This window comes from Chenopodium album, chromosome 3 (genome assembly GCF_948465745.1).
Source record: "Chenopodium album chromosome 3, dcCheAlbu1.1, whole genome shotgun sequence".
Classification (NCBI taxonomy): domain Eukaryota; kingdom Viridiplantae; phylum Streptophyta; class Magnoliopsida; order Caryophyllales; family Amaranthaceae; genus Chenopodium; species Chenopodium album.
The window spans coordinates 73,794,237-73,808,826 of NC_137836.1; the positions used below are offsets into that span (position 1 = coordinate 73,794,237).

Consider the following 14,590-nt stretch of genomic DNA (forward strand, 5'->3'; position numbering starts at 1 on the left):
TACTTAGCTTGTGTTATATAAGTAGCAAACTTATTATAGTCCACAAATTAAAGAACTATACTAAGCAATTGCTCTCCCTCTCAATCCTTCTCAAAGCTATAAATTCATCAAATTCAATTGCTAATTGTTGATGGTTGAGCTTGTAAGAAAAAAAGATATTTTATTTGGTAATGAAAACAATGTTGGAAAAATGGGTTGTTAGATCTCAAGTGGATCATAAATTAAACTAGCTAAACCACCGTATATGCTCACATGGGAGTGAGAAACCTACCAATCAACTACTAATCACAATCTTAATTTTATATTAATTTAATCAGTTTCTTAGAAAATGTTTTCAGCCATAACAAAACTCTGATAATAAATGTTAATCATTATATGAGTATAATTTTTCATATGTACTCTATATAAGAGATCAATCATCCAAACAACATTATGTGAAATTTTAAATTTTATGTCAACTAAACAAACAGTAAGGACCTGTTCTGATTTACTAAACTGATTGAGCTGAACTGAACTGATTAAAACTGAACTGAACTAAATATTTAGGAACTAAAATGATTAAAGCTGAAGTAAACTGAAATTAAAATGAAAAAAACAGGCCCTAAGTATCTTCGAGTGGCTACCTTTATGTTCGTGTTAGAGATTCATTGAAATTTCGTAATCAAAATATTCTAAGGACACACGTACATGTGGGGGTGATGTGTCTCTATTCTCATCATTAGATATACGTGGGAGATGTGGCCTAATCTTAATGGTCAAACTTGATCTAGAAAGAGAGGGAATATAGGAAGATGTCCCCATTTTAGGGGAATTTGGAAGAAATAACATGATTTTCACTTCGCTAACAACAAAGAGATGCAAGACTAATTGTTCTTCATTTATGTTATTGTAGTATATTTGTACATGGACGGTGGTGTGATTTTTAATTTTTTTTTAATGCATGTTCTTTGTGCTTGATTGGAAAGAAATTAATGAAAGGACTTTATGTCTTGAAATCCAATCGATTGAATAAGTGTTGATCCAATATATTTTAGTTTTTTAATTACTCAATAATCTTTGTGTTGATGTTTTTCATCTAATTTTGATGTTGTAGGCCAAATAAAAAATTGTGGTTAAATCATGAAATTGATATTAAAATTTTTACTAAAAACATTCATTGACAAATTTAAAATTTCAAATATTATATGGGTTGATGGAATTGAGGGAAGAGAACAAGACTCATTTAAGTTGATGCAAAAAGTTTATGATTTATATGATGACTTGTTAAGTTATTATATAATTAAATTATAATTCATGCAATTAAAATAATAATACAAATATACAAAGTATTAATTCTGTCTCTTCGGAAACATTTGATACAAAGGAATGAAGGATCAATTCAATAATGCATAGCAAAATAATGCATTATTTCAATGCTTGATTGATACTTAGCATCATCACACTATTATCCTTTCCCCTCACGTTCCTTTAATTTCTCCAAGCATTTTCTACTTTTGTTGTAAATTTAGAGCTAAAGGTGTATACATCTTAATCTTTTGATTTTGCAAAAATAGATCTAAATTGTATTTAAAAAAATCTTGAATCTTGATTGATTATAGCCCCTTTTTTAAACTAAGATTATAGCCCAATTTAGTAAAACAAAATTTATAAAAAAATTAAGGGAAATTTTCAATGGTAATCATCAGTTTTTTATTTGTCTCAATGATAAACAACCAAAATTCCAATTATCTTTGGTAATCATGAATTTTTATTATATATTAATCATAGCACTAAAGATATACTATGGTTAAAATCTTTAACTAGGGTTAGTTTTTTTTAATAATTTTTTAACATTTAGATTATTTAAAAGATATTTTTTTTAGAAAAAAAAACACCACCCATTTTTCCCCAACCAAGCCAACCAACCTCCTTCCTCCAATCCACCCATGCCCAGCCCTATGCGCCGCCGACCGCACCCAGAAACCCCAGCGCCGACACCTCATCTGCTCTCCCCTCGTCGCGTCACCCTCTTCCCCTTTAACCACCAATCCGTCCTCCCTACCCCCACGAAACCCTCCAAAAACCATCTCAATCCTCGAAAATACCGTATCTGGAACCCTAGTGACGGCAAGGGAGGTCCAATTAGGGTTTTTTTAAGGTTGGGGTGATGGTTTTAGGGGATTTGTGGGGGAGGAAGGGGGTTTCGGGGAAGGAATTAGGTGAATCGGGGGAAGGGATACGCGTCAGGGGGGTTCAGTGCGGCACCGATGCAGTGGTGGAGGGGTTTGGGCGCGCCGGCGGCTAGGGGGTGGTTAGGGAGCGCGTGGAGGAATGGTGCGTGGGTGGAGGGATTGTGCGTGGGGTGGCTGCCTAGCTGGGCTAGTGGGATGAATGGTGGTTTTTTTTTTTAAAAAAATAATTTAATTATTAAAATAATAAAACTAACCCTAGTTAAAGAATTTTATCAAAATATAACATTAATGTTATAGTTAATATATATTAATAATTTATGATTACCAAAGATAATTGGAATTTTAGTTGTTTACCATTGATAAAATTAAAAAACTGATGATTACCATTGAGAATTTCCCAAAAATTAATTAATAATAACATGTAAACATTTGTAACACAAAGTTTTCATCGTTTGTATCAATAACAATAATATTAATTTAATAATAATTAGGTTCAATAAGCAATTCTTATGCTTATTGAATAATACTAAAACACGAAGTATCAAGGTACGTATACTTTGGTACTTTAACACTTACTTTAAAAAAGATACTCGTATTAAACTAGGTAAATGGATAAATTAATGAAAAAACTTAATCATTGATAAGAAGAACTATTAAATTGTTAATATGTATGATTTAAATTTTATAGCCTAACCCATCTATTAACTTTTCTAATCACTTTCTCAAATAACGTGCCAAAAAGACGTGTTGTAACTTACAAATAAATATACTATTCCCTCCGTTTCCGAAAGAACGACCCATTTGACCTAATTTTAGTTCCAAAAAGAATGACCCATTAGCATTAAAATACCCTCCAATTTGCAATAATATTTGTGCAAAATTAGCTTCCCCATATAAAATTTTGTTTTTCCATATACTTTTATTACTACTCCGTATATCTCTTTACTTTTTTGTAAACCCAATGTAAATTTATCTTTCCAATATACTTTTACTTCTTTTTATTTAACTTTATTAATACCCGCGTAATCAACCCAAAAGGGTCATTCTTTCGGGAACGAAGGGAGTACGTAATAATAATATTTAAAAATAAGTAAAAATAGAACATAGGAAGTATAGAGTATGTTTAGTCGGATTAATACTAAATTAAAAGTGGCTCACATTATTTGAAAATTAAAACCTCTTGCACTACTCTCTCTGTCCTTATTTTTTTATCCCATTGGACTTTACGTGGTCTCCAAGATGCGTCTTGTAATGTAAATAACTTTATTCCTATAGGCGTGAAAATTATAAAAACTTGATATTAATAAAATATACAATTAGACGAATCCAACAAGACCTCACATTACTATATTACCACTTATTGATTGATGAGAATTTATGGTCAAAGTTTTTAAAGTTTGACCCAATTATTTGCAATAGAGCAAAAAAATAGGGACAGATGGAGTATTATTTACGCATGTGGTCTATATTAATTAAATGCATTATATTTTTTCCACAATCTTTTTATTAGTTAGATCATGATTCTAGTAGTTTTAATCATTGTAACATATTGAAGTGATTTATAAGTTTTATGAAGATCACAAGATGGTGTTTCAAGCTCAATTATTCCCTCGTTCGATTGGTGGTGGTCCTTCAATATTGGGACCACTCAATCTTTTCTACTCCGTAACTTGTCATTCTTCGTTGGTTTATAGTTGATCTAGGTTTTGGTATGGAGTTTAAAAACACAAGCAGAAATACATTTCAGAATCCTCTGTCAAACGAATTCAGTTAATTTAAGTTGACGTGGTTGAAAATTGGTGCTCTTACTCCGTAACACTTCATTAGTGGCTTAGGGCATGTTCTTCTCAGATTATTTTCAGTTCAGTTCAGTTCAGCTCCAATAAGTTCAATAAGTTCTTAATTTTCTTCTCTCATAAAATATTCAGTTCAGTTCTATTCAACTCCAATCAGTTCAGTCCAGTCAATCAGAACAGGCCCTTATCTTATTAAAGTGTCATATATAGTCCAAAAGCAAGTGATTACCTTGTTAAAATAAAGTAAGACATGACCTCATATAATATGACAAACTAGAAAGGGAATATATAATTAACAATCCCCTAAATCTAAATGATTGCCACAATAATGATTGCAAGTGGCCGATGAGGTCTTGACCTAGTAACACGGATGGAGGGTCTATGTACGATAGGTTAGTAAAAGTGTAACACATAATTGGCTCATCAACAACTACAGCTTATATGAGTCCACAGTCATCTAGAAAGCATTGTGATCAAGCACATTCCATTTGCGTAGCAAGTCGGACCACGAAAGAATATGCATGAATTGTTGAAAGATAAAGAGATTTTTCTTGGAAAAGAAGATGGCAGTTTTCTAAAATGTAAATATGCAAACTATACATGGGTGATTCAAATTGAAATTTGAAATGTTCCTGACCTGAGAAACCTAAATTTACAACAGCAAGCTTAAATTAAGCTCACTAAATTTGACAGGCCACTAAAACATGAAGAAATGAAGAGCTACACACAGCAGAGCTAATTTGAACCTGGCAATCTCCAACTGCGAACATGATGCTACCTTCAGAGCAAATCGCTTGAGACTGCTGCCCTTCTGACTAATGACCAGTTATCATTATGCTGGTAGATGAAGGTTCTGCGCATAACAAAAATTGATTTGTATACACATTATCAAGATATAGCAAAGAAGTATTAAGCACAGTAAATTGTAAGAGAAGTTCCCCCATATCTCATTACCCATTCAAGATCAGTATTTCATAAGCGGTCTCTCCTAAACCCTGATTGGGTTAAACGACGTCGCTGTCTTGGAGCGGATGAAGTGCCTGGCTCCGCCTCATCCGCAAACACATTCATCTCATCATCATCTGTAAAGCTATCATCACCATCACCATCTTCATCTTGTAGGCCCAGAAGATTCTCCCCCCAAAGGTACCTTTGCCGGGATGAACCCCCTGAAGAGCGTCTATGCCTTGTCCATGGCCGAGAACGACTCCTTGGTCCTGCCAAGGATTGCATAGATCCAAGCATCTGGAAGAAAAACAAGGTAGTAAACAACCGCCCACTAGCATCTGATGATGTCCTCTCCCTTTCAACTGGTGGCCTATCTCTATCATTGTAATCTATCACATAATCACCGAGAACAACAGCCCCTGGCATAGCTGATCGGATAGCACTAACAATGTCATCATGTTCTCTCTGATGCTCCAAGTGTCTCCAAGCTCGCTGTCTTGATGGATCTATTTCAGCAGGTCGAACTCTGGGATGATCACGCCTTGCGTGCCTGCGCAACTCACGATAGTTACCTACAAATGTGCATGATTCTCGAGTACAGCTCCGAGACTTCAAATTTAAATGATTACGAGCCTCTTCTACCACTGTCACCCCTAATACATCTCCCCTACATAGAGGGCATTTTAAATTTGACTTTTTTGCCAGTTCATCATGTTCCAACCTATCCCTCAAAGATTCGAAATTTTGTCTTCCTATAGCCTCTTGTTCAATATCATAATCAGCAGAATCACTGGACCTTCTAGTTGACGTGACTCTATTGCCTCTGTTGTGGACACTATGAGGCACAGGTAACTCATTTCCAAACAATGGGGTTAATTGAGGGTCAGAAACCAGGCTTGAATCCTGGAGGGTTGTAGGATCAAGTGAGGTATCTGGTGAATTGGTGTTGGAGTCTGTCTTGAGTTTCCTATACCGATCCAGGCAATTTGAATGCCTGTAACTTGTATCACAGACATAAGATCTACAGCCTTTTGCATGTGAGGTGCACAAAAGAAGAACTGCATTATGAGGATGTTCCATGCAGATGGGGCACAATGCTGCATCCCATTCCTTTTGCACATCACACACATCTGCATCCAAGGACATGCTTCTTTTCTTACCGGCCATCTTGTATGCACTGAAGTATCTCATAAGAACATATTAGAGATCTTTCCAAAGTTAAGACAATCAAAGAACTTCTTAGGGAAGATATAAATAATTTATTGGATTGTGGAAGATATCCTGGCACTTCAAATTTTTGGATATCAGAACCAGTAAGAGCAACGATGTACATGACAAGTCTTTCGGACTGCAAGTATGTAAAACCCAAAACACTCATCTACTTATCTTTCATACTCCCTCCCCCCACACGGCCACACCCCACCAAAAAAAAAAAGACACCCGGGACACTCAAGCATCGACCTAGAACAGGGTAAAAGCAGCACATATGATTATAAAGCTATAACAAAGTCTTTTACCTAAGAACAAGTTTGATTAATTCATCTTACAAAATTAATATTCAGTAAAGTATATTTTATTCATTAAAAAAAAAATTAATCAGTAAAACCAGTTGTAATTGGTAAAAATAGTTTCGGTTCAATAGAAATCAAGTGAAGTGGTAAGAAAGCCTAGTAGACTAACAAAATGGGTAGAAAATTCGAAGTCTTGGCAGCACACATATAGAACGTGTAATATCAGCCTTTCAGCGTATTCTCTATAACAATCATCATCACCCTATCCTAGGTAAACTTAAGTAAAATAATAGTTTGATAGCGTAAACAAGATCTATCAAACGATAGGCTTAATTCATTGAGGTAATCCAATCTCACAAATTTCACAGTCTCCTAAAATTTGTACTTGTTGAACTAAGAACAATCCTAACAAAGCCTTCCAACAGGCAATTATATCCTCAGGAATACACAAGCATTATATTACTATATAACAGAAAGCACATACACTAGAAAGAAAAATAAAATATATTCGCCATTACCTTGGTCTATATAGTTCCCCAGGAATCAGAATACTCTAGATCAACCCAGAAAGAATAAGTTGCAACTGAACAGGCAAAGTAAATGCATATAGGTCTACAAGAGAATTTCTGCTAGCACATACCCAACTATCATTCTAAAAGTACAGGTCAGACAACCTAAGAGATATAAGATCTACAAGAGTTCCAGCTTTCCTTTATGCTTCCAAGCTCCTATCAAAGGCTAAAGTAAAAATTTAACATCTTCAAAAGTCAAAAGTAACAGCGTATATTACAACCCTAAGCTTTCCCACATCCATCACCTTGGGTCCTTGATGCTAGTATAAGCATCCACAAATGACTCTAGTGAAGATGTAAACAGCAAACAGGCAAATCAACAAGTCTAGAAAAAGGAGGATAAATTGATAAAGGAACAAGCACTGTGTCCACTTGGAGTACAAAAGAGGGTGAGCATGATGTACACATTGCTGACACGGGTTCATCCCAGCAATACATCAATACATCAGCACAAAGAAGTAGAGAGAGTCTAAACTAAAGATCATCTGTCCCCAATGCACACACAAATCTATCCACAGATCTGCTAATTATATTCTACAATCAAAATGGGCAGCCTATGCAATCACCAACACTGAAGCGACAAATTTTTTTTTTTACTGTCATACCCATATCAGCCTTTCCTAGTAATTGTATTTTACAGTGGACTCCATCAGACAGTACTAAAATTACAGCAATCCAGTTAGTAGTTACTTGAAATCCAAAAGGCAAAAATAATTCTCCAAGTACCTCTTAACTTATGCATTTTTTTTCCCTTAATAATTATTACACTAACCTCTTCTAAAAAAGGTTTTTCATATTGAAGGTAGACAATGCCTCATTAGATAGACAGCACAATCTAGAAAATTGACTGCCTAACTGGTACAGCTAACAAACTACATTTCATAGATTAACTATGCCAAATCCTCAACATTCTAATAAATGCATAGCTATTACATTGCATTTATACCAAAAACATAGAATTTTCTATTTAAAAAAACAGAATCCAACACTTTGACATGTGACAATGTTCTACAAAAGTACCTGAACCTGAGACCAGTAACATAGATGACAAGCATAGAAGTTTGCATGCTGCAACCAAACCAAAAAGAAAGAGGCAGATGACCACCGCAAAGATAAAATCTTTTATCAAAACAAAAAAGTGAAGAGATTCAACTTCAAAAAAATTTAATTAAAGATGTCGACTATTGTCTCAAAGTAAACAGAAACTTATGACAAAGACTAGCAACTAAATGAAAGATCATATATTTTACAAGCAATGGCTTCAAGCAAGGGAATGTGCAATTACAATTAAGTAAATCACATTGACCCCAGTTACAAATTACAATTAACCACAAGTGACACTTACCAAATAAAGGATTTGAGAAGAAATTTTCTGAACTGGACGCTCCTGAATGTTTGACAGTGAATGATAATGCCACGCTTACAGTATGCAACACAAAGTAAAAGAAAGGAAATCCCTCATGCAACGCTCCAATCTGTGTAAATTTATAAGCTTAATCTACAAGTCTTGGTGAAAGAGTGCCTGGACAGTGAATCAAATGATCTCTTGATAGTTAATAATGCAGAACAAATTCACGAACATTTTCAGGCTGCATTGAATTCGAACTATCAAATTTTCAAAGAAGGAAATCATACAATCAAAGCATGACATTCCACACATTTAAAACTACGTATAGAAATAAGAATCTCCAACAACTATTTTAAAATGATAAAGGAGACCACACAATAAAAGCAGGAACTGGTAACCAGAACATCAAATGCTTTCCACAGAAAATCAAGAAGAAAAAAAACAGACACAACACACTTCACTATGTACACTATGATGTGTAATAACATAATACAATATACTCTAACATGATACACTATGATGTGTAAGCCTATAATACAATATACTCTAGATTATTACATAATCTATCAAAATGTACTAGATTCAGATTTAAAACAGCTACCAGAACAATTACCCAACCTCGAATTAATGCAGAATACATCAGATTCAACCTTAATATAGCACTCAGGAGTCAGGACAATTGCCCAACCTTGACTCAATGTAAAGTGCACTATAGGGCTCCCAAATTACATAATATATGCTCTAAAAGTGTGATCCCAATTACCCAACCTCGAATTAATGCAGGATACATCAGATTCAACCTTAATATAGCACTCAGGAGTCAGGACAATTGCCCAACCTGGACTCAATGTAAAGTGCACTACAGGGCTCCCATATCACATAATCTATGCTCTAAAAGTGTGATCCCATACTTTATCCAAATCTTTTGTAACAATTGGAGCATCCTAATTCAACCTCATCAAAAATGAACTCGATTTCGGTCCAGAGTCAGCTTTAATCTTAGGGCTATACCAATCAAGCAATACTATTAAGAGTTCTACATCGTCCTCCATCAGAAAATTGTCTACATTTCTGTTCCGAATTTAATTCACACGAAAACCCAATTTCCTAAACATGAAAATTCTTCTTCCCAAACAAACTTCCAGTAGAAACATGCAATAAAAAATATTAAATTCATCTAAAAACACTGTTTATCAGACAATTGAATACATGATAACAGATTTAGCCCAACAACTAAAATTAATCACCAAACCCTAACCCTAACCCTAATCTCCTAAACATAAATCAAAGTTCATTTTCCGAAATTGATCAAATTCAAGTTTCAACCGCATAAAAAACCAAGCAGATGTATAAAACCACAACAAATTAATCACGAAATGAAGAAAACATGAATTAAACTGCAAGATTTAAAGAAAAAAGGCTAAAGATTTTTACAATAATCGGTTATCTCTATTCGATTTGGCTGAAAATAGATTGAAGGGTTGATTAAACGATCAGAAATGGGGTTGAATTTCAGTGGCGTAATAATGCCGACATAAGAGGATGATGATGAAAAATTGAATCAAACGTGTTAGAATTTTTTCTGATTAAATTATTTATACAGCATCAAAAAAATAAAGAAAGAAAGAAAGAAAGAAAGAGAAACTTTATCGAGAGCCTACTTGGTTGTGTAATTCCGAACCGCCTTTGGTATTAAGACTAGGCATGGGATTTAACCTCACATGTGAAATGAGTGGGGTCGGATTGGGTTCGTGCTGATTAGTCTGAAATTTAGGGAATTGAACTTGTTTTTTTGTTGGGTTGGAGTGTATGTAATTATAGGTTAATTTTATGGGTTTGAAATAGCTTTTTAATTGAGGTGTTGTCTAATGATGTCACTTAAGGTCACTTATAGAGTTATAGACTTATAGTTGGTTGAAATCAAGGAACCGAGTTAATGAATAATTTTGATTGGTTGACCGAATACCGATAAGTTTAGGAGTATTGATGTTAAATGGCAAATGAAATTAAATTCATTCTTTTTCATGAAAGCTATGGTTTGAACTAAGGATGGCAGTGGGTCGGGTTAACTAGGAGGCCCGCACCATCCCCGCTCCACTTGGAGCGGGGATGGAGGGAGGTTTGGCTGGTGATAGAGGTGATCAAGGTTAGCCCGGCCCGTCGGCCCGACCCGATTTTGGGCGGGTTTTGGGCATATTTTTCCGGCTCGAAAAATTATTTTTTTTGGGGGGGTTTAGGAATACACTTTTACACATATTTAGTTGATTTTTTAGGCCCGACCCGAAATTGGCCCGAAAAGCCCGACCATTTTGGGTGGGTTTGGTCACAAAAATTTTGGCCCGAAGCTTGGCCCGACCCGAAAAGTGGGCATAATTTTTTAGCTTCGGCTCGGCCCGCCCAATGATCACCTCTAGCTGGTGATGGGGCGGGGATGGGTACAAAATGTGTACCCGCCATGGGTGATGGAGCGGTAAGGATTTAAGAGTAGATCCGCCCCATTTTACTTTTAGAAGATTTTAGAGTAGACCCGCCTCATATTACCTTTAGAAGATTTTATACTTTATGTAACTTTAAACCCCCCAAAGGCCTAATCCGCCCAAACGATAAGAGTCCTAATTTTTTTAACATATTTTGATTTAATTGTCATTAAAATGATACAATACAAAATCATGACAATGGATTTGGGATGGTTATGGGGCGGGTATGGGGTGGGTATGGATATCTAATTAAGTGGGTGGTGGGGCGAGGATGGATCCTCTCTTGTACCCGACGGGCCGGGGTGAGTATGTGGATATTGTACCCACCACATGTGATGGAGCGGGGATGGGTATAAGATTTTTAGGCATGTATTGGTATGGAGGTACCATCCTCCGACCTGCCCCATTGTCATCCCTAGTTTGAACTAGCAATCACATGTAGACTATTCTTTCTAACAAAACCCTAGCCCATTAAGTTTTGAACAAATTATTGATTTAGGCAAACTTTTATTAATTAAGTGTAGGATGAGTTAGAGGTTTCCAAAAGCCCGGCCAAAAGGTATTTCAAGTTATTTAGTTTTTACCATTAAGTTGCTTGGATGCATGCATATCCAAGGCTTCAAAGGAAGACTTTAACCAACTTACATACATTCTCCAGTCCAATTTACTCGCAACAAAGGGGTATTATTTACGAGACATAAAATATTCCTTTGTTGCGAGTAAATTGGACCGGAGGTAGTACATTGTATGTGTTTAGCTTTCTAATCTTTTCTTGTAGTTGAACTTCTGGCCTATGTTTCTTCTCGTCAAAGTAGCTGAAATTTTATCGTTCTTGTAGGATTGAGCTTACATACTAACATCACGATCTGAATTTCAAACTTATGCTCCCTAATTAACTTAATGTTTAGATATTGTACCTTAAGAACTCGAATGTGTGTACTATATATAGGTTACACGTGTTGTAATATCATTTCACACTTGAATTGTTTTCATATAGGAGGTTGAAGCAGAGCTTGAAAGTCAGCGTGATGATGAGCATGAAGTCAATGAATCGAATGCCACATCTAGTTCAAATGCAACTACATCAACATACACAAGCTAATGATGACTTTGTCTTTAGAAGTGTTAGAATAAAGAAAGGGAATTCAAGATGTTACTTCCCATTCTTAATTTCAATTGAATAATTCTCACATAACACCTCATTTTAGTAGAAGTTTAAGGTGATAAATTATCAACGTTTTTCTCTTGTGTAACTCTTATAACCCTCCCCTTTTATGAGAATGTTAAAGGAGATTAATTACTACCATCAATTTGATTATTCATCTCCCTTGACGTTTGATGGGATTCTTCTTCTATGTTTTTCTATAAATAGAAGAAGTCTTTATTATGTTACACACACTTAAAAAAACACATATCAAACACAAGCTAAACACATACTCTACATTGGGCATAAGTTACTTGGCTCCAACCTTCCACCCAAAAGTGCCTTTGAGTGGAAGTGGTGTGTTAACCTTAGGGAACGTGCCGACGAATACAATTGAGCACCCCAGTTGCGTCGGAATTTCGTTTTCAAGTCAGTGAATTTGCTTCACGGCACACCGTACTCTTCCTACTTTTGTGAGATCAATTTTTCGATCTTGCTTAATTTTTTTATACTATTTGTAATAGACTACTCCTTTATTTACAACATGAAGTTGTGTGACAAGCTAAGTCAAAGAGGCAAATAGATACTTAATTCATCAATTCATGCACATATTTTTATTTTATTTTTTCTTAATTGTTTACTTATTAACTCCTTGTACTACGTATTAATAACCATTAGGTGTACAAATGGGAAGTTTGACGATAAGGCTGAGGTGAAGATCAAGGACGGGAAGAAGGGAAGAGCTGAGCTAGAATGTAGAATCCAATACTGTAGAATAATTCTAAAATGAAAACAACATGATACTTTTACCTTCTCTAGCGGACCCAAATATATTTGGGTTTCAAGACATTGTAATACTTTTAATTGCTTATTAATTTCAGGCTTAAATTATGATAAGTTCATTGTTTCAAATTTAGTTTAAAGAGGACAATGAGGGCGAGTTTATTGTATAATGCCGTTCTTCATTTTGGGCAAAGAGGGCGATTTGTTTAAGTTGCTCTACTTGATTTAAATCTAAGAGGGCGAAAATAACGGTTGCTCTTCAGATGTTATAGAGGTCAAACAAAATAGTCGCCTGCTTGTTACAATCAAAAAGGGCAAAAACATTTGTCCTTTTTAATTATAGTCAAAGAAGGTCAAAAAAAAAAAAAAAAAAAAAAAAAAAAAAAAAAAAAAAAAAAAAGAGGAAAAAACCTTTTAAAAGCTTTATCGTATATAAAAACTAGGGGTGAGCGTAGCAGGGTACCCTGTAAAAATATTAGGACCCGGAACCGGAACTTGTTGCAACAGGTTCTGGTTCCTATTTTTAGGAACCTGTTGCAACAGGTTCCTAAGAATTGAGAACCGGATCGAGATTATCAGAGGAAGAGGGATAATGGGTTTGATTGAGAAGGTAAGGAGAAAGGGGAGAATTGATGAGGGGAATAACGGAGTTGTGATATTAATGAAGATGACGACATTGATAGAGCTTTGAGATCTATCAATGGCGCGCGGAACGGGAGAGGAGGTGGGAAGGGGGAGGATTTCGTTGCGGTGGAGTTGGATTGCTGATGGTGGAAGTTGTTGCCAAGGGAGGGGGAAAGGGAGGAGGGTGGTTGTTGTGTTGGTGGTTAGAGTGGTGGTGGTGACTTTTTTTTTTATTTATAAATTAATTAAATTATTAAATTGTTAAGTGAGAGTTAGAAAGTAATTTGAAGATATTAGAGGTTAATCAAGTGAATTAGTGGTAGTAGGTTTCTTTGAACAAAAAATTTTTAACTTTGGATTTTTTATACGATAAAGTTTTTAAAAGTTTTTTTTTTTTTTTTTTGCAAAATGGTGCATTTAAAAGGTTTTTTTTTTTTTTTTTTTTGACAAATTTGCCTATTTTTATTGATTTATTGATATTATATATTGTAATCACTTGTTATATTATTTGATATTATATTTATAAAATCACTTATTATATTATCTGATTCTTTAAGAATTAAAAAGATTGTATTATATCAAAGATAAAAAGATTTGATAATTATATTATTGATAGTAGGAGAAATTCTCTCAATATCTCTAATATTATGATATCTAATACGACTAACATACCGATGATACTATTACGGCTTTACACACATATATTAAATTTTATTATGTCTTGAATATTGATAGTTGATATAGCTAGAATTAGTGAGGGGTTAATTTTCTAATTTTATGCTATCTCATTCTAAAGGCTGTCAACTTTAAGGATTGACGGATCATTATTTTTCTTATCCTATGGATTCGTATCGAATATGTCGAGTTTAGAATCCTTCATTTTTGCACCAATAAATTAAAAATAGAAATTTAAATAATGTTTGACCATCTAACACGTTGATGGATTAAAAACAACCAACTTATATACCTCTTATTACAATCTTTCATTGCACTAATATATAATGCTTATAAATAACAATAATGGTTCCATTATTTTCAAAAGATTAAGCTTAATTAAATTCTAACTTATTATTTAAATCTCACTCTCTTATTTCAATAATACAAAAAGAAAATGAAGCCAATATTCGTGATGCATATATGTTTATTTATCAGCATGGGGCTATTAACAAATAGCCAATCAATTCCAAATTCAAAATTAGAGACAGATAAAGTAAAC

The 14,590-nt window shown here is 34.5% G+C and overlaps 1 protein-coding gene across 3 annotated transcripts; it reads right to left on the reverse strand.

Moving 5' to 3' along the window:
* Window positions 1-4,555: 4,555 nt before the first annotated feature.
* Window positions 4,556-10,126, reverse strand: LOC145624187 (uncharacterized). 3 transcript variants are annotated; one of them, XM_081677172.1, is made up of 4 exons: window positions 10,008-10,126; window positions 8,344-8,520; window positions 4,922-6,092; window positions 4,556-4,820 (listed from the first exon to the last, which is right to left on the reverse strand). In XM_081677172.1, exon 3 carries the CDS (start codon window positions 6,080-6,082, stop codon window positions 4,940-4,942), a length of 1,143 nt encoding a protein of 380 aa, XP_081533298.1. In that variant the 5' UTR covers window positions 6,083-6,092; window positions 8,344-8,520; window positions 10,008-10,126; the 3' UTR covers window positions 4,556-4,820; window positions 4,922-4,939. The 3 variants fall into 3 exon arrangements, with proteins under 3 accessions (XP_081533298.1, XP_081533299.1, XP_081533297.1); XM_081677173.1 differs by lacking the exon at window positions 10,008-10,126 and adding an exon at window positions 9,781-9,997 and having other exon boundaries at window positions 8,344-8,473; XM_081677171.1 differs by lacking the exon at window positions 10,008-10,126 and adding an exon at window positions 9,781-9,997.
* Between the last annotated feature and the right edge of the window lie 4,464 nt (window positions 10,127-14,590).